Source organism: Macaca nemestrina, chromosome 4, assembly GCF_043159975.1.
Source record: "Macaca nemestrina isolate mMacNem1 chromosome 4, mMacNem.hap1, whole genome shotgun sequence".
Taxonomy (NCBI): Eukaryota; Metazoa; Chordata; class Mammalia; order Primates; family Cercopithecidae; genus Macaca; species Macaca nemestrina.
Window position 1 is genome coordinate 110,877,322 of NC_092128.1, and position 26,890 is coordinate 110,904,211.

Below are 26,890 nucleotides of genomic sequence, written 5' to 3' on the forward strand. Positions count from 1 at the left end.
TACTCTCTATCAAGCCATGAGACTGCTTTAATCATCTGCCATTTTTTTAAAGGATTTGGAAACTGTTGAGGAAAAAAATATATGATGATGAGGTAAAAAATTTCTTTACAAATTGTTTTTGGAGTATGTATATGCATAGTTAGATATAATCATATGCACATACAATTGTGAATTCTGTTTTTGCATTTGCTTAACATTCTTTGTGTATATGGTATCAAGTATTTTGTGTACATTGGCTATATTTTTTACTTTAATTGGCTCATATACTATCCGGTTGTATAAATATTTCATAGTATACTAAGGGATTTTGGTTTTTCTTTTTTGGCATTTAGGGCATTAAAAATTTTTATTATTAGAATGTTATTGTCATGAGAATATTATTATATTGAATATTACTGTGCAAATGGAATGATTCAATCAAACTGAATTAAAAGATTTATAGTTCTAATTCTTTTTTTTTTTTTTTTTTTTTGAGAGAGTCTCGCTCTGTTGGCAGGGCTGGAGTGCAGTGGCACAATCTTGCCTCACTCCAACCTCCACCTCCCAGGTTCAAGAGATTCTCCTGCCTCGGCCTCCTGAGTAGTCCCTGTACTTGGAGTCCTCCTGGGACTACAAGCACATGATACCACGCCCAGATAATTTTTGTATTTTTAGTAGAGATGGGGTTCCTCCATGTTGGCCAGGCTGGTCTCAAACTCCTGGCCTCAAGTGATCTGCCCTCCTCGCCCTCCCAAAGTGCTGGGATTATAGGTGTGAGCCACCGCGTCCAGCCAAATGTCGATTTTTAATATCGCAAACAACATTCAAACTAATTTTTGCAAATGAGAGCAATCATCTTAGCCTTAATGTGTTTATTCTTCAATTAATATAGGGAAACAGTATTTGAGATAAATTACTTCCACATTTCTCATAATAATGCTATATGTATAGGAAAGATAACATCCTCAAGTCCAATTTTATTGGATTTTATTATCATATTGTATTATAGATTAATATTTATAACATATTTGAATTGAGTGATAGTTTTGTAAATAGAGATATCATCTTTAGGAGTTATTTAAAGAAAATGAGTAATTTAACTGAAACAACACTAGTCTGGGTGGGGTTAGGGAGGATGGACAGAGAGCAGCAAGCCTGGGGAGCTGGAGTCTTATTTAGAGATTTCCAAAAGTGACTTCCTTCTGAACATAGTAGTATTTCCTGGAAGAGCACTTCCTGTGCTGTATACATGCAGAAGAGGGTTGCATTACCTCTCTTCTGGGTTCCTCGGGTGGAATGACATTGTCGGTAAAATTTATTCTACCTTTGGAATCTTTTGGAATAAAAAATAACGTTTACTATCTTATGCCTCTCTTCTGTATTATGTACAGTTAGAAAATAATGTTTCCATTCGTAAGACTAATTTATGCATGGAAGGCAGCAAATGAGAAAATGGGTAAATGTAAAGCAGTAAATTTTTATGCTTCATTTGAAAATTTCTTTATTTTAATAAGTTTAAATTAAATTCAGTGGGGACATATTAAAAATAGGGTTTCAAAACAGAAAAATCAAAGAGAAGTAGGCTTGTATATTCTGGCATGTTGCTTTCCATTACCATATACTTGAATTTAGATTATGTTTGATAATATTGCTTAGAGTCTGAATGTGCAGTTGAAGTGACTTTAGCTTCATTATTAATCTTTCCAGTATGTCAATAGAGAACAAATAGATTTTAGGGCAAGAAATCTGACAATGGCATCCCCAACAAATTATTTTTGGGCTTTTTTTTTCCCCCTTTAGGAGAGAGGTTCCTGCTGTGTTGCCCAGGTTGGTGGGCAGAGGTTGCAATCATAGCTCAATACAGCTTCAAACTCTTGGGCTCAAGGGATCTTCCTGCCCAAGCCTACTGAGTAATTGGGACTACAGGCATTACAGGTATATGCCACCATGCCTGGCTGATTTTTTACAATTTTTTTTTCTGAAGACAGGGTCTTGCTTTGTTGCCTAGCCTTGTCTCGAACTCCTGGCCTCAAGTGATCCTCCCTCCTCAGCCCCCCAAAGCACTGGAATTATGGGCATGAGCCACCATGTCTGGCCTCCTAATTTCTATCTAGTACTTACTACCATGTGCCAGGCACAAAAATAAGACTTTAATTTACATCACATCTATTTTACTTAACCTTCATGAAACTTGTGCGAGATAGGAATCATCATTATGTGCTTTTTATTGATGATGAAACTAAGGCTTAAAGACTTAAAATACTGTGTGATCATGATGGAGACAAATGCTGGCTCACCTATTTAAAGATGCATTGCTGGTTTTTTTTAAAGATGTATTTAACAAATATTGTATATACTTAAGGTGTGCAGTGTGATGATTTGATGTACATATGCATTTTGAAGTAATCACCACAATCAAGCTAATTTACACATTTTTCACTGCAGCTGGTTAGCACTGTTTTTGTGTGTGTAGTAACTGAAGATCTAAGCTTTTGGCAAATTTCAAGTACAGAATAAAGTATCGTTAACTGCAGTCACATTGTTTACTACATCTCCAGAACGTATTTGTCCTATAACGGAAACTTTGTACCCCTTGACCAACATATCCCCCTCCCATAATCAAATCTAATATTAATCTAATCCATGTTAATATACTATATAATGTCAAAATCTATTCGATATATATGGAGTTCCACATATATATGAGGTCATATAGTATTTGTCTTTCTGTGTCTAGCTTATTTAACTTTATATATTGTCCTCTGGGTTCATCTGTGTTTCAGCAAATGTCAGAATTTCTTTATTTTTTATGACTGAATGATAGTCCACTGTGTGTGTGTATGTGTACATATATACTCACACACACTTGTATGAATGTCCACCTTATTTTCTTTATCTGTTTATCCACTGATGGACAGTTGCTTAGGTTGTTTTCATATCTTGGATTTTGTTAAGCATGCTGAAATGAACATGGGAGTGAAGATATCTCTCTGAGCTACTGGTTCATATATTTTGGGTATATAGTCATGTACCACATAACAACGTTTCAATCAATGACAGTCTGAATGTAGCATAGCGGTCTCATAAGAGTATAAGAATGAATTTTTATTGTTTCTTTTCTTTGTTTAGATATGTTTAGACATACAGTATTCATACAATAACATGCTGTACCGGTTTGTAGCCTAGCAGCAATAGACTATAGCTTATAACCTAGGTGTGTGGTAGGCTGTTCCATCTAGGTTTGCGTAAGTACACTCTATGTACTTGTTCTTATATGATGAATTACTTAGCAGTGCATTTCTGTGTTAAGTGATGTATGACTGTATACCTAGAATTGAGGTGGCTGAATGACAAAGTAGTTCTATTTCTAATTTTTGAGCAGCTTCCCTGTTTGTCAAAATGGCTGTGCCAATTTACATTTCCACCAACAGTGAGAAGAATTCCCTTTTCTCTATGTCCCTACCACACTTGTTATTTTTTTCTGATAGCAGTCATTATAAGAGATTTGAGGTGATAGCTCCCTGTGAGTATGATTAATATTTCCCTGGTAATAGCGAAGTTGAACACCTTTTTATATATCTGTTGGTCATTTGTATGTCTTCTTTTATGAAATGCTAATTCAAGTCATTTGCTTATTTTCACATTGGGTTATTTATTTATATTTGCTATGGAGATGTATTAGTTCCTTATATATTTTGGAAGACTATCCCTTAAATATATGGTTTGTAAATATTTTCTCTCATTCTGTACATCATCTCTTCACTCAATTGATCATTTTCTTTGTTGTACAGAGACTTTTTAGTTTGATATAATCTCATTTGTCTATTTTTGCTTTTGTTGTCAGGCTTTTATGGCCATAATCTAAAAAATTGTTTCCCAGGCCAATATTAAGAAATTTCCCCCCATTTTTTTTCTATTAGTTATACGGTTTTATGTGTTATGTTTTAATCTTTAATCCATTGTGAGTTGATTTTTGTATACAGTGTCAGATACAGGTCAAATTTCTTTCTTCTGCTTGTGGATATATAGTTTTCTCACCACCATTTATTGAAGAGATTGTCTCTTCCCTATTCTATGTTCATGGCATCCCTGTGATGATCATTTCACTGTAGATGCATGGATTTATTTCTGGACTCTCTATTCTGTTCCATTGATTTGTTCTGATTATTGTAGTTTTGTGATCTATTTTGAAATTGGGAAGTGAGATGCCTCCAGTTTTGCTTTTCCTGCTCAAGTTTGCTTTGGCTATAGTCTTTCATAGTTCCATATAAGCACAGTAAAGAATGCTGTTGACATTTTGATAGGGTTTATATCGCAGATTACTTTGGATAAAATACACATTTTAGTGATATTAGTTCTTCTAATCCATGAACATAGGGTGTATTTCTGTGTCTTCTTTAATATTCTACATTAATGTTTTCTAATTTTTAGTGTACAAGTCTTTTAATTTCCTGGTTGATTTTTTTCCCCAATTGTTTAATTTTATTTTTTGTTACTACTGTTCATATAACCGAGTAATCTATTGGAGAATAAGCTTCAGACCACAAAAGTGCCTGAAGAGATAGCGATCTATAGATTGGTGGTGTGTTTACTTGATACGCACATACATATACCCAGAGACACACACTCAAGAATGGCTAAATAAGAGTCAAAGAGTAAGAACAGAATATGCAGTGAGCACATGCTTTATGTAGACACATAGATATAATATGACCATTAAATATGAGGGCAACATAATCAACATTTTTTAAAAAATCAAGTCTGGTGCTGTGGCCCATGCCTGTAATCCCAGCACTTTGGAAGGTTGGGGTGGGAGGATTGCTTGAAGCCAGGAAGGAGTTTGAGACTAGCCTAGGCAACATGACAAAACCCTGTCTTTACAAAAAATAGAAAAATTAACTAGGCATGATGGCGTGCACCTGTAGTCCCACCTGTTTGAGAGGCTGAGCTCTGAGGGTCACTTGACCCCAGGTGTTTCAGGCTGCAGTGAGCTATGATTGCACAATTGCACTGCAGCCTAGGTGACAGAGTGAGACCCTGCCTCAAGAAAAAAAATATATAATGTTTTCTATATGTGGTAGGATAAAGATATTTATTATGTAATTATTATGTATATGATGTAGAATAAAGCAAATGAGAAATTGTGAGATACTCTAATTTTATCGTTACCTGTGTCCTTGAGAGCCAGAAGTATTCTAGAAGTTCTGCACATTAAAAACCACCATCAATAAAAACTTAAGGTAAATACAAAGTTGTTCTAACATACTTAATATAAAAATCATCTACACATTTGTAAGAAAAAATAATAACCCAATAGAAAATTGTCAAAAAGATATAACCAGGCATTTTGTAAAATAAGATGTGTAAATAACCGTAAGCATTAGTAATCAGTGAGATGCCCCCTTTTTCCCTATCACACTGGAAAGAAAATCAGATCAATGATAAAAATGAAAATACCAAATTTTGTTGAGAGAAACTGCATATATAATGTATTTGACACTTACTCTTCTCATTGAGACCTTCTTAAGTTACCCTGTTAAAAAGTGCAACTCTTCCCAAAGGGCTTTATTTTTCTCCTTGATTTTCTCCATTGCAATGCTACAAATAATACAGATTTTATTCATTTATCTCTCCTTTTGGCCATCTTGGAGATGAGGATTTTTGTCTATTTTGTTCACTGCTGTAACCCTACACGATGCCTTGCGTTTAGTAGGAACTCAATAAAACTTATTCAATGAATAAATAAAATGTTTTAAAATTATACACATTTAAAAGATTTCCCTTTCCGAGAATGGATCGTAGTGAAATAAGATCATGTATAGAGCTTTATATGCAGTGATGTTTATTGAAGAAGTACTCAGAAATTTTAGGAAAATAAAACATAAATATCACAGGTTAGCTCAAGTAACTTACGATAGACCCTTATAATTAATATTCTTCAGCCATAGTAGGTAACTATTTCTAGACCAGAACATATGACTGCTAAGTTTAAAATGGTTACAAAACATAATGATCACTTCTTAATTTTATAAATATACATTTGTTACAGAATCATGGTATGGAGAAAAGAATAAAAAGTAAACATTCACATTTATAGAAAAAAGCTAAAATTATGCATAAACCAAAATTATTTCTATGTGGTAAGGTTATAGTTGATTTTATTTCTTCTTTTGTCTCTGTTGATATTTACATTTTTTTTCTTTAATCATTTGGTATTACTTTACCAGTAGTTCTTCACAAAGAGATCCTAATTGAAAAGACCTATTTTTTAGTATAAGCAGTCTCTGGTGTGAGGTGTGACCAGACCTCGGTAATATGGGTAACTTTCCTATATCACGTTTCCATTGACATAGCTTAGGTTGTGTGGACGGTCATAGTAATTCTCGTCAGGCCAAACCATTGTAAAATATGATCCACATTTTATTCAAAATCTGTACAAAAAACAGTTTACGTCTGAACTGTGAATGATAATTAGTATCGACAAGAATTGTTAATGTGTTCGTAATAACTGTGAATCTTAATACATTAACCTATATAACTGTTGTCTTTACGAGCAAGTTGTATGTAATGTACTGAGCCATCTTGAGATTGAAAGCTGTGCTTAGATTCCTTGTTGGACTCTTACTCCATCTTTTGTGTGGCCTGCAAATTGACATGCAGACAATGGAGAGCTCATAAATGCTAGGGGGAGAAAAGATAACTTTAACCATAATTTATCAGTAATATGTAGAGATAATTCCTAAGAGGAAATAAGATCTGAGGAAATTACAGGAAATATTAAATCTGTGATTCTGTTTACGGTAGAAATGCCGACCAACAAATTCCAGCTGTTTCTCTGTGGGTTACAGAAGTGTCACAGGCCTGTTTATAGTTACTGAACTGTAGACTTGAGACTGGATCTTATGGAGCCTTGTTGGTTTGATTTGGATTTACTCAGATTTGTCCAAAGGGACATTTCCTATAGGTAATGCATGTATGGAATGCACCCTGTACCAAGATTTTGTTTCTAAAAACTTCTCTAGTGTCTTCCCCTTTCCTGCCAACAGTGTGCCTCCCCACAAATGTTAGTGTAGTTTTGTTTATTTAACACTTATATAGCACTTACTCGTACCGTGCACTGTTCTGAGCACTTTCAAAGTGTTAATTCATGTAACTTATCGTAATAAGTTTATGAGGCAGGTACTATTTTTTAAACCAACACAAAAGTAAAAACCTTGAAGGACAAGAATAATAATTTGTGGAATTAAAATAGCTTCTATATGAAAAAGGTAATTAAAAGAGAATCTATAGTCGAGGAGAAGAAATTTGAAATTTGTGTAACTGATAAAGGATTTGTTTCTAGACTAGTACAAAATTTCCTGTTTCACCGAAAAAAAAAAAAAAAAAAAAAAACCAAGACAACCCTCAACATCTGATGACCTTTAGTCCCATGAAAAGATACTTAATATCTCCAATTGTGGGAACTATAAATAACCATGAGCTATACTATTCTCCCTCTATCAGACAATAACAAAAGTTGGTGAGAATATGGAGCACGGTATAAGTAGTGAATGGCATCAATTATTTTAAAGTGCAATTGGGCAAAATCTAATATAGCTGAAAATGTGTCTTGTTTCTGACTGAGAGGCTCCGCTTCTTTCTCTGTCTACTCTTAGGAAATCACTGATAAGTAAATGATATTTACTGTTACTATGCACTGTGCTAAGCAATTTACAACCATTATAATTTCCTTAGAACAAATGAGAAAATTGGAGCTCAGAGAAGTTAAGCAACTTGCCCCATGGTCACAAAACTAGATTATGGTTAAATGTCAGGCTTATGTTCTCAATGAATTTTATTTATTGATTTACTGATTATCTTCCATACAAAGCAGCAGTGTGTAGTGAGATGGGCTATGGGCCTGGAATGTAAAGACCTGAATGTGAGTATCTTAGTCCTTCAATTTTTCATATTCCAAATAGGAAGCATTTGTCTTTTCTCATAGCATTCTTGAAAGAATCAGTTCATAAAATCGTTGCCAATATTATGAGGCATTTTGGAACTATTGGGTGGATCAGTGGTTAGTCGGGAAGAAGTCAGGAATGGGTAGAGCCTAGGCAATACTTCCAGTGCTCCCAAGTGGCCTTGGGGGCAGACAGTAGCTCAATTGCCAGTGGCCTAAGGGTGTTCCTATATGTTAGAGTTTGTTTGCATTTTTGTTAATATCTAGTGAGTCTACCCTACTGAATAAACCTAGAGAAATACCAGTTCAAGATCTCATCCTCAGCTAAGAGATTTGAGCCTTCAGGTCCAGACATTGCCTTATCTACCTCTCTAAGCCTCAGTTTCATCAATCATGAAGATCATAAAACTCATGTCATAGGAGGACTAGAAATAGTATTTCTTGTGGTGCCTGGTACATAAAAGGCTTCAGTTAATGTAGCACTAAGATGCTGTATTTTATATACCTACTCCCTTTTTAAGCCCTCTATGGGACTGGTCTTTAGCAGCACATCACTCACAGAGCTTTGTGTGGTCTACTCTCATGAACTTCACCACCAGAAGTCAAGCAGTAGAAAGTGGTGATTAACACATGAGCATTGGACCCAAGATAGAATTTCTGCTTGGTGCATAATGTTTACATGAATTTAAAAGGTTACTTATACTTTCTAAACCTTGATTTGCTTATCTTTAAAGTGAATGTAATGATGGTATTCATACTTACCCCATAGGATGTTGGAAGAATTAAATGAAATAATGTGTACTAGTAAAATGTGCTTAGCACAGAACCTTGCACCTACTAAATGCTTAATAAATGGTTCATTTGAAAAAATGTTAATCTTAATTAGTGAAGATTTTTATGAAGATCCTATTGATAATCGAGCTTGTTACTTTAACCCAAATCTATTCAAAGCTCATGTGTATTGTAGCACACTTCCTATGTTTGTTTGAAGACTTCCGGTAACCTGACTGCCTGTGAGTTTCCTATTACTAGTAATATTTTAAATATGCATTAGACAATTACTTTGAAGGAATGTAGAAAACAATGGAATTTTATATTTTTTTTTTCAAATATATGTCTCTGTCTATATATCTAGATATATAGGTATATATATCTATATACATTTTTATTTTTATTAATTTTTTTTTTCCTGAAACACGGTCTTGTTCTTTCACCCAGGCTGGAATGCAGTGGCATGATCATGGCTCATTGCAGCCTCAACCTCCGAGGCTCAAGTGATGCTCTCACTTCAGCCTCCCATGTAGCTGGACCAGCAGGCATTCACCACCATGCCTACCTAATTTTTTTGCCGGGCTAGCCTCAAACTCCTAAGCTCAAGGGATCCTCCTGCCTTGGCCTCCCAAAGTGCCAGAATTACAGGCATGAGCCACTGTGCCTGGTCTCATGTATACCTAATTTGTGGAGGGTTTTTTAAATCATGAAGGGATTTTGAGTTTTGTCAAATTTTGTCAAATGCTTTTTCTGCATCAAGTGAAATGATTATTCTGTTAGTGTGATATATCAGGTTTATTGACATACATAGGTTGAACCATCTTTGTATCCCTGGGATGTTCGTTTTAGTATACTGTTGAACTCCATTTGCTAGTATTTTGTTGAGGACTTTTGCATCTATGGTCATCAGGGATATTGGCCTGTAATTTTCTTTTACTGTTGTGTTTTTGTCTGGTTTTGGTATCAGAGTAATGCTGACCTTGTAAAATGAGTTTGAAAATATTCTTTCCTCTTCAGTTTTTGGAAGAGTTTGAGAATAATTAGTGTTTGCTCTTTAACTGTTTCATAGAATTCAGCTGTAAAACCATCAGGTCCTGGGCTCTTCTTTGATGGGAAACTTTTTTTACTGATATTGTTTCATTATAATTCAATTGTGGTTGGTTGAGTATATTTAGGAATGTATCTGTTTCTTCTAGGTTATCCAATATGCTGGCACATGATTGTTCACAATAATCTCTCACGATCATTTGTATTTTGTGATATCAGTTGTAATGTCTTTTTAAATGTTTTTGGATTATATTTATTTGAGTCTTCTTCTTTAAAAAACTTCTACCCCTCAATGATTTGTTGAGTTTATCTTTTCAAAAATCAATTCTTTGTTTTGTTCCTTTAAAAATTTTTTTTTGTAGTTCCTATTCATTTATTTCTGCTCTGCTCTGATTTTTAATATTTCCATTGATTTATAATTTTGGGGTAGTCCGTTTTTGCTTTCTTAGTTCCATGAGGTGTATTATTAGATTGTTTATTGTTAATCTTTTTACTTTTTGATGTAGACACTTACTGCTATAAAGTTCCCTCTTAATACTGCTTTTGCTGTGTTTCATAGGTTTTGGTATGTTGTGTATCCATTTATATTCATGTCAAGAATTTTTTTTTTTTTTTTTGAGACGGAGTCTCGCTCTGTCGCCCAGGCTGGAGTGCAGTGGCTGGATCTCAGCTCACTGCAAGCTCCGCCTCCTGGGTTCACGCCATTCTCCCGCCTCAGCCTCCCGAGTAGCTGGGACCACAGGCGCCCGCCACCTCGCCCAGCTAATTTTTTGTATTTTTTTTTAGTAGAGACGGGGTTTCACCGTGTTAGCCAGCATGGTCTCGATCTCCTGACCTCGTGATCCGCCCATCTCGGCCTCCCAAAGTGCTGGGATTACAGGCTTGAGCCACCGCGCCCGGCCTTTTTATAATTTTTCTTTTATTTTCTTCCTTCCTTTTTTTTTTTTTTTTTTTGTTTCAGTAGAGATGAGGTCTTGCACTGTTGCCCAGGCTAGAATGCAGTGGTATAATCATAGCTTACTATAACCTCAAACTCCTGGGCTAAAGCTATCCTCTTGCCCCAGCCTCCTTGTACTATAAGCAAATTCTACAAATTCTACCACACCTGTCTAACTTTTTTTTTTTTTCCTGTAGAAATAGGGTCTCACTATGTTTCCCAGACTGGTCTTAACTCTTGCCCTCAAGTGGTTCTTCTACCTTGGCCTCGCAAAGTGCTGCTTTTAAAGAGTGAGCCACTATACCCAGCCCTAAAATTTTTCTTTTACTTTCTTCATTACCTGATTTATTGTTCAGGAGCATGTTATTTTATTTCCATTTGTGAATTTTCTGAAGTTCCTGCTATTACTGATATCTATTTTTATACTATTTTGATCAGAAAAGATAGTTCATATGATTTCAATATATATATATGTTTTGACACAGAGTTTCACTGCTGTTGCCCAGGCTGTAGTGCAATGTCATGATCTCAGCTCTCTGCAATCTCCACCACCCGGGTTCAAGTGATTCTTCTACCTCAGCCTTCCAGGTAGCTGGGATTACAGGCATATGCCACCATACCCAGCTATTTTTTTAAATTTATTTTCTTTTTTAGTAGAGAAGGGGTTTCACCATGTTGGCCAGGCTGGTCTTGAACTCCTGACCGCATGTGATCCACCTGCCTCAGCCTCCCAAAGTGCTGGGATTACAGGTGTGAGCCACCATGCCTGGCTCAATCTTAAATTTTTTGAGACTTGTTTTGTAGGCTAATGTAGGATCCGTCCTAGAGAATATTTTACTTGTAGTAGAGAAGAATGTGTTGGATGGAATGTTCTACATATATATATATATTTCCATTTGGCCTAGATCATTATTAAGTCTAATGTTTCCTTTTTGATTTTCTGTCTAGATGATATGTTTATTTTTTTTAATGGCATATTAAAGTCTTTTACTACTATCGTATTGCCGTTAATCTCTCCTTTTAGAACTATTCATATTTACTTTATATATTTAGGTGTTCTGATTTGGGTACATATGTATTTATGATTGTCATGTCCTCTTGCTGAAGTGACTCCATTATTATTATATAATGTCTTTCTCTAGTGTCTTTACAATTTTTGCATTAAAGCCTTTTTTTTTCTGAGCCTAGAAGCTCTTGCTTTCTTTTGGTTTTCAGTTGAGTGCAATATATTTTTCCATTCCTTCACTTTCAGTCTATGGGTATCCTTAAAGATGAAGGGAGTCTCTTGTAGTCAGCATACTACAAGAGAAAGAAAAGCAAAGCAACTGGTTTTTCTTTTTTAAAATTTTTATTTATTTATTTATTTTTCATTCATTCAACTACTCTGCTCTTTTTTATTTTGGAAGAATTTAATCCAACAAATTCAGTGTACTATATATAGGTAGGGAGTTAATACTGCCATTTCATTCATTGTTTTGTAGTTGTTTTGGAAATACTTTTTCTTTTCTTTCTCTCTTGCTGTCTGCCTTTGTGGTTAATTGATTTTCTTTTCTAGTAGGATGTTTTAATTTCTTGTTTTCTACTTTATGTGTATTTTTTGTTTGTGAGTACCATGAAGTTTACAAGAACTTATGATTTTTGTAATAGCTGTAGCACATAACAATAGTTATAGCACATTATTTTAATTAATAACAATTTTTGATTGCAACAACAAAAAACTCTACATTTTCACTTCACTCCCTCTTCTCCACATGTTGAATTTTTGATGTCACAACATTCATCACATTACATTGCATATTTTTTAACAAATTATTATAGTTGTTATTGTTTTTAATAGTTTTATCTTTTAACCTTCATTCTAAAGATATAAGTAATTTACACACCATCATTACCATATGAGTATATTCTGAATTTGATTGTGTACTTACTTTTATCAGTGAGTTTTATACTTTCAGATTTTTTGTATTGCTCACTCATGTCCTTTTTGTTCAGCTCAAAGAACGGTCTTTAGCATTTCTGGTAAGGCAGGATGGATTTCCTTAGCTTTTACGTGTCTAGAAAAGTCTTTATTTCTCCTTTATTTCTGAAGGATAACATGCTGAGTACAGTATTCCTGGTTGACAGTTATTTTCCTTCAATGTGTTAAATATATCATCTCACTCTCTTCTGACCTATAAATGTTTCGTTGAGAAATCTTCTGCCAGATGTATTGAAACTTGCTTATATGTTAATTGCTTCTTTTCTCTTGTTGCTTTCAGTATCCTCTTTATGGTTTTGATATTTGGCAGTTTGATTATAATATATATCTGGTTAGCCTGATTTTGATGAAATCTGTTTGGAGGTCTTTGATTTTTCTATACACAAATATTTATATCTTTCTCCAGGCTTGGGAGGTTTCTTGCTGTTATTTCTTTAAATGTGGTTGTACCCCTTTACCTTTCTCCACTCTCTTGAATGCCAATAACTGCTCTTTTAATGTGGTCTCATACATCCATTAAGCATTCTTCATTTTTTTTTCTTTTTTATCCACTGCCCATATATTTTCAAATAATTTGACTTTGAATTCACAGATGTTTCTTCTACTTGATTAATTCTGCTTTTAATGTTCTCTATTGCAGTTTTTTTTGGGGGGAGTGTTCACATCATTTTCAGCTCCAGGATTTGGGGTTTTTAAAAAATATTTTAATTTCTCTGTTATGTTTCTCTGATATTTGTTTCTGTGTATTTTCTTTAAGTTCACTGAGCTTCCTTAAAACTGCTATTTTGGGCCAGACGTGGTGACTCATGCCTGTAATCCCAGCACTTTGGGAGGCTGAGGCAGGAGGATCACCTGAGGTCAAGAAATAGAGACCATCCTGGCCAATATGGTGAAATCCCGTCTATACTAAAAATACAAAAATTACCTGCGTGTGGTGATGCACTCCTGTAGTCCCAGCTACTCAGGAGGCTGAGGCAAGAAAATCACTTGAAACCAGGAGGTCGAGGCTGCAGTGAGCCAAGATCACAGCACTACACTCCAGCCTGGTGAGAGAGCGAGACTCCGTCTCAAAAAAAACCAAACAAAAAAACCAAACAAAAAACAAACAAACAAACAAAACACACACACACACACACACACACACACACACACACACACACACACAAACTGCTATTTTGAATACTTTGTCATTTCTATCTCTTCTAGATCAGTCCCCAACACATTATTTTGTCCATTTGGTAATGCCATGTTTCCTTGATTGTTTTTGATCCTTGTGGTTGTGTTGTGATGCCTGTGAATTGAAGGAGATATTTGTTACAGTCCTCACCATCTGGTTATGTCTAGTAATGTTACTCAACAGTAAGCCTGTCCAGAAATCCTGAGCAGACCCTCTGTAGTGGTCCCAAAGCCTATAATCACTATAGCTATTGCAGCACTAGAAGGAGCTCTAAGCCCAGGACAACCATGGCCAGTGCTAACCAGGCTTGAGTTCCTTGACTTATACCGTTGGTACAGAAGCTGTCTGGAATCAATATGGGGAAGACTCAATGAGAGCAACAGCTTTGTTTGGAAGCTGGTCATGGGTTCAAGCCTGGGAGACCTGTGGTCTGTGTTTCCTGCAGCATAATGTTGTTGGCTAGTTTCTCTTGTGTGGTACCTTCATTGGCCAGAATGTAGAGCAACCACCAAGGTTTGTATATTTGTTGCTATAAGCCCCAACCCTGTGCTTTGTTTCTCACTGAGCCTAGGTGGTCTAGCCCTACTGGTACTCCCAAAATTTTTCATGAGTTTTTGGAATGGTGGGGAACCTGAATGTCTGCTTTGAGCTCCACTTTTCCCACTGCAGAAATTGTGAATGTAGGGCAGTTTGCTCTCTGTGGTACTGTTTGGCTGGGGAGAGAAGTGACATGGTCAGAGAATTGTTCTTCTTACCATTTTATTATAGTTTTTCTCAGTTTTGTGGTGCAATGGGGTGTCTCAGCCTCCCAAGTCCTTGAATATTCAGACTGGTCCTTTTGCCTGATGATAGTTACTGGTTGGATTTCTTTGTGGAGGAGTTAAGCTATAGAATGCCTATTCCTTCATCTTGCTGCTGTCAGTCTAAAAGAATGGGTTTTTAAGGTCATTTGAATTCCTGAGATCTTATGACTCTGGAAAGTATAGGAAGTCCCTAAATTGAAACATGATGTTTGAAGCATTTATATGTTAGTCAGTTTTGAAATGTGATTTTTTTTTCCCTAAGACATACTGCAAGATTTTCTGCAAGACATACAGAATTTAGGGACTAGTCTTAAAGAAAATTTAAGAGGAGATGCTGTGCTATTCCATTTTAATCTAAGGGTCTCAAATTGTCTTCCTTCTCTCAATGTCTGGGTCTGATTAAACATAGTCTTTACAAGGTTTTAGGAGACAATTATGTACCACATTAATTCAAACTAATGTGACTGAGAGTCTCTTATTCTTTCCAAATCATCATATATTCAGTCATTCAGCAAATATTGAGTACCAATTATCTTCTACTTACTGTGTAAATAGCAGTCAAGAAACAGTCTGTTTTAGTGTGAGAGAAGATAGTGGTACTGGGGAAGGAGACAGTCAAACAGACTTGAGATACACCTAACATCGGTGACTTTTTGGAAGGAGGAATATTGGAGGCAGTATGTTTTTAACCAGGTATTGCTATAGTCTGGGTGTGCGAAATCAAGGGCCAGGACTGTGATAGTTACAGTGTGAATGGAGGAGTAGTTGATTCTATAAGGCAATTGTATCTAAGTTATAAGAAATGAATGAAAAGGAAGGCGTTCCAGGTTTAGCCAAGGGTGTGAGTTCTGGCAAGTGAGGAATCCTAAGTTTATGAAGGAAATGGAAATCATAAAATCTTCCATGGTCATGATATCATGGGGATGCTAATGCATCTGAGTGGAATTATCCTATGGTATATAGAAAAAGGGAACTAGGGAAAGAAAGGTCTGGGCTGGTAATATGGATTTAGGTGTCATCTGCATAGAGATGACAAGATGGCTTAGGTGAGTAAAAGGGAACGAAGAATATTGCACAAATGTCCAATAGAATAAAGCACAAATGTCCAAAGAATAAAAGCACAAATGTCCAAAGATGTTTTAGAGAACCAAGGGAGGGCCGGGTGTGGTAGCTCATGCCTGTAATCCCAGCACTTTCGGAGGCCGAGGCAGGACGATCACTTGAGGTCAGGAGTTTGAGACCAGCCTGGCAAACATGGTGAAACCCAATCTCTACTAAAAATACAAAAATTAGCCAGGTGTGGTGGCAGGCACCTGTAATCCCAGCTATTTGGGAGGCTGAGGCTGGAGAATCGCTTGAACCTGGGAGGCCGAGGTTGCAGTGATTTGAGATTGCATCACTGAACTCCAGCCTGGGTGATAGAGCAAAACTCTGTCTAAAAAAAAAAAAAAAAAAAAAATCTAGGAAACCAAGGGAGAATGGTGTCACAAGACCTCCAGGTAGAATAGTTAACATCATCAAATACTGCATAGGGATGTAGTATGACAACCATGAAAAGAATATTGGATTTTACAAATGATAGCTGGAGACCTTTAGAGACTGGGTAAGAAAAGGCATTCATGACCAAACCAGATTTCAGAGGCTCGGGATTGATGGTGAATTGAAAACAGATAAATAAGAGTAATTAAAAGGATTGGAAATTTCTAGAAAACAATCTTTTTTTTTCAGATGGGAACTTGTTTGTTATTGATAATAATATGGAAGATACTACTGATCGGCAGATTTGGGATGCATCAGAGGCAAAGCGTATGTTGCCTCCTGTCAAGTTTCTCATCTACATCAGCCGTACATCTCTAGTCTCATCTACATCAGTCCATTGTCTGCATTAGTGCTGAGTAGGTCAGTCCTCTGCCTAAAGACCTCTCTGAGTTCCTTGTTGCAAGAAGAAATCCAATATTCTTAGCATAGCAGACAAGTTTCTTTGCATTTTGGTTCTAAACTCTCTGTCACATTTCATCTTCTGCCACTTGGGGCACAGGAGATTTCAGATTGTTTCCAAGTTAGATCTTTGTACATATTGCTCTCTCTACCTGGAAGAGCCTTTCTCCCATCTTTCACATGTCTGATTCTAACTTGTCTTTCAATACTCGGCTCAAATATCGCCTTGTTTTTGAACCCTTTCCTGCATCCATGGTTCCAGTGCAAGTCTCCCTCTTTGTTGAATAAACAACCATAAGTTGTTTCTTCGTATCTTCGTTTCAGCATCCTGCATTGTAATTCCTCTCTTTTCATAGCTGTGTTCTCCATTAGACTATATGAACTCTTAACACAGGGACTCTCTTTTTTATTGCAATCTCCATGGCAGAGGCAAAACAAACTCTTGCTAAAAGCATCGGGAATGAATGTGTATTAATGTAATAATATATACTGAGGTATATAAGATAGAAGTGAAGAAGCATATTATTAGTACAAAAAATGAACAGTTTCACCTCTGCTCCTTCAGTTTTTAGCTGTGACCATATATAATGAATAAAATATGTGAAGCTATGCATTCCGAATGTATTCTGCTACAGTCATTATGTGTTAGAACGTGGTTTTGGAATTAAGCAATCTCAGCTTTAAACATGACATCTGACTCTAAGACTCTAAAACCTGTATGAATTTGAGCAAGTCAATTTCTCTGAACCTGAGTTTCCTATTGGTCAAATGAGAATAATACCGTATAGCGTGGCTGTGAAGATAAAATTGACAAAATATAGATTAAACTCTTTAATAACCAGCATTTAGATGTCACTAATGTCACAATTATTTCCAACTCTCACCTTCATGGCTGAGATCTCTTATTAGTTTCTTTCTGGTCTTGTATTTGTCTCATTTACAACTTTAATTCATTTTATAAAGAGAAGAATGTTTCATTTCTTAAGTGGAATTTTGATGTTAGGAAATTTAACATCAGCTGTGCTTCACCTATCTAAATGATGCCATTTGATTCATAATACTCATTCCCAACATTAAGTGAATTTACAAAAATCTAGAATGAAATATATGTGTTGATTTAGTAAGTTGCCAATTACATTTGAATTGTTCATGAGTCTCCAAATAATTTTCCAGTGAAGGCCCTAACTTCACTTGCTAAGCTGGATCTGAGGACACCCTTTTTGTCTTATCTTCTGGAATCTATTGCCCTCAGTGATTTATATCAGCTTTTAAAATTTTTTTAGCAGAATTTTTGTGGTTAATAAAAACATGTGCTTACAGCTTTTTGCATAAAGGATTCCACATCCGATTTAGATCAAGAGATAGATTTTTAGAAAAAAATGATGGATATGTCCTCTGAGAGCAGTGGAATGCAACGATGTTCTGTCTCTCTCTGATTGAGTTCATGGCATTTCAGAACCCTTCCACACCCACACCCACGCAAAGACACAAACAGTGGTCACAACTGCAGCTCCCGCAGTCTCATTTCCAGAGTGCATCCGTTGTTTTCCATAGCATGAAATAAATCCCTCTTTTTTGCCCAGTGGTGAAAAGCTTATATAAATACTAAAACTTCAACTATTCCCCTGAGTTTTCTGTTGGCTAACCTGCAGCCATGGGTTGTTTGGATATTGACATGCATTTGCTGTGTAGATCTTTCAGGCCACTTTGGTGAGTCCAGTGGTGATAAATTCTGTTGTTTTGAAAATTTATCAGGCTAACTGTTTTAATGCTCCATCTATGAAAACTTAAGTAATTGACTCCCTCATCGAAAAGGCTCCAGGTTCAAAGTATCTCTTGTTCTTTCAGCATATATCATTCTGATGATATACATCTATATATATTTCAGGAAGCCTTGGCCAGGAGTTGACTGTAACAGTCATTGAAAAGAAAGTAAGAATGTGATGAATTGATGAACCAAACATTTAACCTTGCATTGTTATTCCTATGAAAGATTTTTTAAAACTATATTCAGAAGTGAAGTATTTTATTGTGTACTAAATAGGGGTAGTTAACATTACTGGACTGAAATTAAAATGTATAATAAAAAATCCTTATCCATAGAATTGGAGAGAAAATGGAAGGCATATATTTAAAAACAAAATCAATACTTGGTGTATAGTGGGTAATCAGTAAATGAATGTGTGGATAGGATTGATTAGCTTCCTAGTGAAATGTAATACTACCTTTATAAAAAATATTTATTATATCCTTAAATAAAAACTTACATGATTGAACATCATTGTTTATATAGTAGCCTTATTTTGGAACATATATTTATTCCATTTTTTCTTTTTATTTCTTGTTTTTCATTTCTTCTCTTACGTAGCAATCAATTAAGTGTCCTTCAGTATTGAAACTATTCTTTTTTTTTTTTTTTTTTTTTTTTTTGAGATGGAGTTTCGCTCTTGTTGCCCAGTCCTGGAGTGCGATTGGTGCGACCTCGCTCACTGCAATGTCTGCCTCCCGGGTTCAAGGGATTCTCCTGTTTCAGCGTCCCAAGTAGCTGGGATTACAGGCACCGGCCACCATGCCTGGCTAAATTTTTGTATTTTTAGTAGAGACAGGGTTTTACCATTTTGGTCAGGCTGGTCTGGATCTCCTGACCTCAGGTGGTCCACCCGCCTTTGCCTCCCAAAGTGCTGAGATTACAGGCGTGAGCCACCGCGCCTGGCTGAAGCTATTCCTATATATATGTATTTTTTTTTTAATGGTGAAAGAAGTAAATTTATCTAATACAGTTTCCTCCGGAGTCTGCAGATTTGAAGTTAATTTTAGCTATGTACAGGAGAACCGAAGGGAAGTCCATGAATATTCTACTATTGTTTCACTAACCCTTCCATATTAGTAAAACATTTTAGTCTACGTTGGCTAATATTTTAAAAATGTCTCTTTGGTTGCCTAGATTATTAATTAGAACAGGTTTGACATTTTAATAATCAATAATTCTGAAAGTCTTCATTCATTAGAAACTAATTGTGTTGGGGTGTCCCTATAGATCCAAGATTTTATTTCTGTGTTCACTGTTTTTACAGAGAAGAAATATCAAACAATAAATCTCATAAATGTGTTAGCTTCCCTTCCTTAAGACCTATTAGGGAAAATAAAGAAAATCCATATGCTTTTCTGTCTGTGAAGTCCAATTTTAAATTATAGTAGAAATAAAACAGACAAAGGATTTGGATAAATTTGAGTTTTGTTGGCTGAACTGAAATATCACTCTTTGCATGTCTTCAGTTGTGCTGGTTAGTAAATCACAGTGTAAAGGTTGTTTGTAGGCCAATGGTTGTGACCATTAATTTTTGCATACTTTTCCCAAAGCTTTCTTAAAACAGTTATGTTAGTTTTTTTTTTTTGTTTTGAAGAATAATATATCAGTGCCTATCCTAACCTGATTTCCACTACCTGAGACCTAAAAGACATATTGCCCAATGACTTCACGCTCAAAGTACAATGATATTATTATTATTAAATTCACAAATTGCTCAGAGAATTCATAGCAATAGAAATAGGAAGAATTACATCTGTAAATGATGGATTTTTAAACACTAGCACCTGGGTGGCTGCTCTTATCCGTACAGGGCCACTCAAGTCATTTCATACAGACAGCCTTCTCTCAAATGAGGTGTAAAGAAAGACTAGGAAACATATTTTTGTCACTATTGCTTGCTTTGAAGGAGGGCCACGTGATAGAAGAGGCTGTGTTATGTTCCTTCCTATGTAAAAAAATTTATCCTTGTTTGTCTTAGGTTTGAAGAAGAACTGACCAGCAAGTGGTTACATCTTTTTGAAGGCAGTGGAGTCCCATATGGCCCAATCAACAACATGAAGAATGTATTTGCAGAACCTCAGGTTTGTTTTTGAAGTTTAACAACACAAGCATTTGCCTCTCTTTTCTGTCCAGATTGACTTATATCAAGGTACCTTTGCCATTGATTTCAAGCTTAAGTCACACAATGTGATTTTTCACCATTATATTAAAATTGTTTGTGGGTCTGAGATAAAAAGACCCAGAACTTAGAAGTGGCTGTCCATAAGCATACTTATGTCTGTGTTAGATTTAATATACTGTATTTCTTCATTAGCCACTACATGAAGTTTCTGTGGCCAGGGTATTTAATTTTCCTGAAAAACAGAAATATACACAATTGAGATATCGGGGTCGGGTACTCAGAGACTATTCTTTGTAGGAAGAAATATGAGAACTTTCATAGTTACAGTCTACCTCTGATCATATGATTATCTTAAAATGTACAGAGCAAGTCATATTTAATTCTGCAAATGAGAGGACTTTGTTTGCTTTGATGAATATGTGTTATTTGTGAGGCATAAATTTTACACAGATAGATATTTATGCTCTACATTGCTTATCAGGCTCCTTTTTGGGGTCCAGGAACAGGGTCACCTGAAAATATATTTACTTTATAACGTTGTTTAAGTGATTATTTTTAGATGATGTGAAAATAATGTTTTGATTTTATTACTTCAATCAGTATAACTACACGCAGTTTACCGTTTCTCAGATTCATCCGTTAATCCCCAAAAGTAGAGGAACTCCATTTTAAAGCTTTCATTGTGATTATTCAACTGTCTTGTCAGTTTCCAACATTCAAAACTATGGGGTATATTTTCCTGGGTTCTTTATATTTACATAGTGGCAGGTTTTTCTTAGAAATAAATTACTGAACATAGAATACACCTTTTGAGGGAGACCTTTGTTGGAAAACCTTTGGTGCCTTTTATCTTACATGAGTATCTGCTTAAAAGAAAATTGAAATATTTTAAATTTAATGGTTACTACATTTACTGGAGAAAAAAAGTGAACAAATTCAGGGATTCTGCTTGTGCTATTTTTCTGCCAAGATTGTGAGTATGGCAATGCTTTGTTCATGTTAAAACATTGGTCAATAATGGTCAATAAGTATCTGAGATAAAGGGGCCCATTTGGTGTGTACTATGTGAATTCATCTGAAGGGGACCCCACACCATCAGTGGGTGAATGCCTGGTGATTCTTTACAAGGAGGTAGCATTGTGCACACTCTGAATGTAGTAGACCAGGGGACTGATTTTCTCACTTCATAACTTTAAGTGAGGCCAAGCCATCATTTGAAGCTGTCATGTATTGAGGTGTGTGTAGAACTTCATGTTTACCTCAGTTTGAGGGTACATTCCTCTGGAGATATTTCCTAAGAGTTTCTCCATCATCATTTCTATTGCTCCATCTGTGTTTTATCAGAGATGAAGACACCAAAGCAAAGAATTATTTTAAATAATTACATTATTTAAAAATATATTAAGTATATTCTAACACTACCTATTTTTTAGGCTTTGATAAACAAAGATTTATAATCCCACCCACTATCTTAAAATAATTCACTTTATTGGCTAGTTCAAAGTGAATATAGGATAATTAGAATTTTTATACCTAATTTTCTCTTGTGGTTCAATGTAAGTACTTTAATCTTTGCATGTCAATTCTTTTGGAACTACAAAAATTTGTTATTGGTCTATGGCATATTTTCAGTCATTAGCCTACTTTCCAAAATGGAGAACATTTATATTACCTAAGTCAACATACTAGCTTTTCGTACTATTACAAATGTCTCTACTGCCCTTTGTGTACATTTGTGTAAAACAGATTATTTTTGAAAACCCTCAAAATGACATCTAACTGTGATGACTTAGTTCATTCATTTATTCAACACACTTATGATATATCCAGTGCTTGTGACTTAGCAGAAATTCAGTACACAATGTGTACCTGCTATTTAAGTCCATTTTGAATGTATTTATCAGAAAGGTACTAGTTAATGAGTTGGTTAACTCTGGAATGTGCAAGTTTTCCAAATAATCAAGTTGCTCCTCTGCAGTCCCCCCTCCCCTTTTTAAAATCCTCCCCACCATAACTATCATCTTGTGTACTCCTGAGTGAGGCTGACAAGCTGTATCTTCAGGGCTGGTTGGAAAACCCTTGGTGATCTGAGGGAACTCAGTGTAACGTAATGGTTAAGACCATGGAGTCAAAATTGGTGGGCAGTTTATTATAAACTTCTAGACTTTAGTTTTCTTAAGTGTAAAATGGTGAAATGGCATCTGAGATACTGTTTATGAAGGGAACAGCACAGGGATTGTGAGATGGTAAACAGCCAATGTCTAGTAGTAGCTGTGGTTATGATGGTGCCCTTTAAGGTTATATTCTTGTTTAACTTCTTTTACTTGTCTTTGTATAGTGGATAGAGGAAAATCCAGTGTAGCCTTGGGGATGGGGATCATTAAGTTAAGCTTGCACTCTGCTATCCTTTTATAAAAATATATCTGCAAACCCTATGCCAAGAAGAGAACTTCCCTTCCTCATTTCTGATGATTGAAAATCCTTTTATTTTTCATTTTCCGTAAAAGTTTTTTCTAAGTATGATTTCCGTTTAAGGTATCCTCCCTTGTTTTGCCTCTGATGAGCTGTAGAGTTTCTTGGCCCTGGGTGCATGGAAACGGCCACTTCTGTTCAGATGTGGGAACACACCGCTGGCGCATGTGGCCCACTCTCCGTGTGCGCTGTGCCAGCACAGCTGCTAGTTCAACTGAAAATTGCTTTGGGTGAAGTACAAGGCCTGGAACATGGCGTAGGAATGGAGACTTTGATAAAGTGAAAAGGGGTATGTCTAACAACCACAACAAAAGCCAGGATTGGGAGACTCAAGTAACGGCAGAAAAATTTGAGTGCCTACTTCTTAAGTAGACCATTAACAGCATTTCATCTGTGGTTTGAACTTGGAGACAACAAAAATGTACTTGATGGTAGAAACTATTTCTAGCCTAACAATTTCATCATAGTCTCATGGATTGAGGTAACTTGATTTTTCGATTCAACCAAAACAGCAGATGATTTTTTTTTCTGGGATAAATGAGAGATTGTCTACCTTTTATCCTCCGATTATATGTGACAGACCTTTGCACAGTTAAAGTGATCCTACAGGCATCCACTGTTAAGTCAATCAAGAATACTGCAGGCTGGGTGTAGGGGGATTGGTCTGCATTTACTGAAAGTTCTGAGGAGTTTTTATTCAGAACCCTTAGAGTGGGAGTTTTATTGTCTTTCTCTCTCAATGACAAATTATCTGTGGAAAGTTCTGTGCATTATAGATGTATAATATAGATTATCTGCATATAGATTTTAATAGGCAGTCATTTTTCCAAGTGCTTTCTTAAAATATCTTCTTTTAATCAAGCCAAGATTGTGCAGTACATTAAAGGAATTCTTAAAAAGTTTCAAAAACTTACTAGATGACCTCAGTATGGTCCTATTTAACATACCCTCGGGAACATGTGCATGAAATACATTGTGGTTTGAGGGTTTCCAACCCAAACAAACTTAAAAGAAAATGCAGCTTTTAATAGAAACTATTCAAATTCCTGCAAACATAGGTATATATCTTACCACTGAGAGGGATTAAAAGCATCACTGTCTACACTGAGAATCAAAAGGGAATGTGCCATTCTGCTTTTAGGCTTTGCTTAAGACTATATTTGGTGATTCTAGCATATCACCATCTTTGATTAAACTGCTCAATTAAAAACTATGAGTGATTGAAGCCTCTGATTAGTGTTTTTCTTTGTCATTGATGCCATGACCTGAGGGTAGGGAAGAGAGGGCAAAGAGTGTCACAAAACTGGTGTTATTTAATAGAGTCTTCACATTTGTACCACACAAGTTGAATGTATCAGGTGTAAGACATCACCCTGAAGCATCACTTCTGAGAACTATTGGGAGGAAAATATCAGAACTATTGAAATATCACAGCTGGCCCTGATTTTAACTAGTGCCAAACACCTGCAGGCTCTAAAAGGATACCAAAACAAAACCCCACCCCGTGGCAGCAAGCCATTCCTTAACAACCCTTTCTTAACTTTGCATCACCATCAAAATTAATTTAACATTTTTCTCCAGAAACCTTATTCTTCCTGTCCCAGAAGGCCATTACAACCCCTTTAGCAAATCTTTCGTATGGGATGAATATGTCATAGAAACAGAGTGAAGTCTTGAAATATTTGATGGCTGAAAATTATCTGTTTTCATTTCATTATTTGTATAAGCTTTTGCAATTGGAGGGTTTATTAATCTCTAGACTAGCTCATATTATCTGAGTGACTTTGTTTTAGCACATTTTGGCAAAATATCTGAGCATCTTATTTTTTAAAAAAGGCCAATAGTCATATAGTAAACATCAGAAGCACCCCCAAAATACAGAGTTAGTTTTCAAGACCTTTCTACCACACAGACGTGCATGTGCGCGCACGCACACACACACATCCACACTCACTTCTGATGCATTTTAAAGATCACCTTTCAAATGACATTAGTTAATATTTCTTTAAATGCAGTTTCATAGCCCTCAGAGGGTTGTACAAGTCAAGCAAAATTATATTCTTGTTTCTAATACTGATGGGAAATACATATATACAGTGGTCTTTGCAACTGGAAAACTGTTGATAAAGATCTGATGTAAAATAGTAGGTCTGGAAATAATTCCTAGCAGGCAAGGAGATAAAAACATAAATTTTATGTGTGTCTGCGAATATACATAACACATTTAACTGATGTACAAATTTAGATACACCATACTTGTGTGTTTGTTTTATCATCCCTGTAATATTTTAAATATTTGAAGAAATAATATATTTCTGATGTAGGTGATTAAATGAAATAAAAATGGAGAGTTTAAGCTCCCAGTTTTATATTAATATATAAAGTATAAGGCAATTGTGTACAGTTTTATCTTGTTGATTTGAGAAAATTATCCTATTGCAAAAAACTTCCAGTGTTATTATTTAAGAGGAAATGTTAAAATGTCGAGTAAGAATCAAAGACTTAGTACAACATTACTGGCATTTTATGTTCTTTTTCTTCTACATACCTATGAAATTTGGACACTTTTTTATGGACATAATGTCTTTAAGCTATAACACACAGAGGCAAAAGAGATCATAATCATTTTTTCATTCACTCATCCCTTCCTTCATTCAGTAAATCATCGTTGACATCTGCTATGTGTATGGTCTTGTGTTTGGTATTTGGCAAGGAGTGGTATGATGGTAGAAAGTGAATCAAGAGGACAAAGCTGTCAAAATTTCAAGGACTTTGCAGTTTAGGTTAAAGTAGAAAGTGTTCAGTGTCACAGAAGAGTTACACATAAATGCTCTGAGCATTTCTAATAGCAAGAAATAACAGGCATAAAACTTGGGGTTTTCTTGTTTAATGATGTAACAAAGGTTTAAAATCTGACAAAAATTTTTAAAACGTCTTAAGCATATTTGCCCCAGAACTCTTTATCCTTTCAAATGCCTTTTGTAATTAGTTTATTCTATTATTAATAAATTTCTCCTCAATGACTAAGAAGAAGATAATGGAGGGTTTCAACTTTTGCTATTGAGTAATTTTGAAATTATTTGTGACCTTGATACATAAAATATATTTTGATGTCTTATAACGTTATTCTTTCTCTGCTCGCTCTCTTTCTCTCGCATGTCCTATAGTTTATTCATCAAGCTCCACATATGTACTTCATATTTTCTGAACACTTTTATAATATTTCAGAGTGGAAACATATAGTACAATAATTGACTTTTACTAAACTTTGAACTTGCAAGCCAAAGACATAATTGTTTTAATGTGTAAAAAATTAAAATCAAGAAAACTGAATTAACACTATTTGGGGGCATTTTGCAACCCAGAATAAAGAGTAATTAGTACCAGCTAATTTCTGAAAACAGTTTAGCACAGTGCTGTACAATAAAAATATAATGCAAACCATATTTATAATTTAAATTGTGTAGTGGGCAAATTTTTAAAATAAAATAGCAAAATTAATTTAATATTAATAGCAAAATGTATAATTTTAATTATATATTTTATTTAACTTAAAATATTCAAAATATTAATGCAATTAAAATTAAAGGACAACATTAATGAAACATTTTAAATATTGTGCTAAGTCTTTGAAATCTGTTGTGCATTTTATGCTTATAGCACTTATTGCAGACTAGCCTAATTTCAAGTACTCAGTAGCCACATGTGGCTAGTGGCTGCAGTGTTGGCAGGATCAAACTAGCCAATTATAAAAATATGTGGGAGTTTGTTCTTCACTTTATTCTCCAGCTTTGCTCACTTTTTAGTTATTTTAATTTTCATTTGTTAGCCTCCAACTAAACTTAACATATAATTTTAGACTTAATATCATCATAGTATTTGCTTTGAAGGCATAATAATTTCATCTTTTAAAA

The 26,890-nt window shown here is 35.3% G+C and overlaps 1 protein-coding gene across 14 annotated transcripts in view; it reads left to right on the forward strand.

Annotated features, from left to right (window-relative positions):
* LOC105497746 (succinyl-CoA:glutarate-CoA transferase) overlaps positions 1–26,890 on the forward strand; it is a 749,568-nt gene that overhangs the window by 361,945 nt on the left and 360,733 nt on the right. For 13 of the 14 annotated variants that reach the window (XM_011769072.2, XM_071095070.1, XM_071095074.1 and 10 more), the window contains one exon: positions 20,361–20,463. In XM_011769072.2, the coding sequence (XP_011767374.2) occupies positions 20,361–20,463 (103 nt within the window). Of the gene's footprint in view, positions 1–16,362; positions 16,534–20,360; positions 20,464–26,890 lie in introns of all 14 variants that reach the window. The other variant, XR_011622306.1, reaches the window with a different exon arrangement.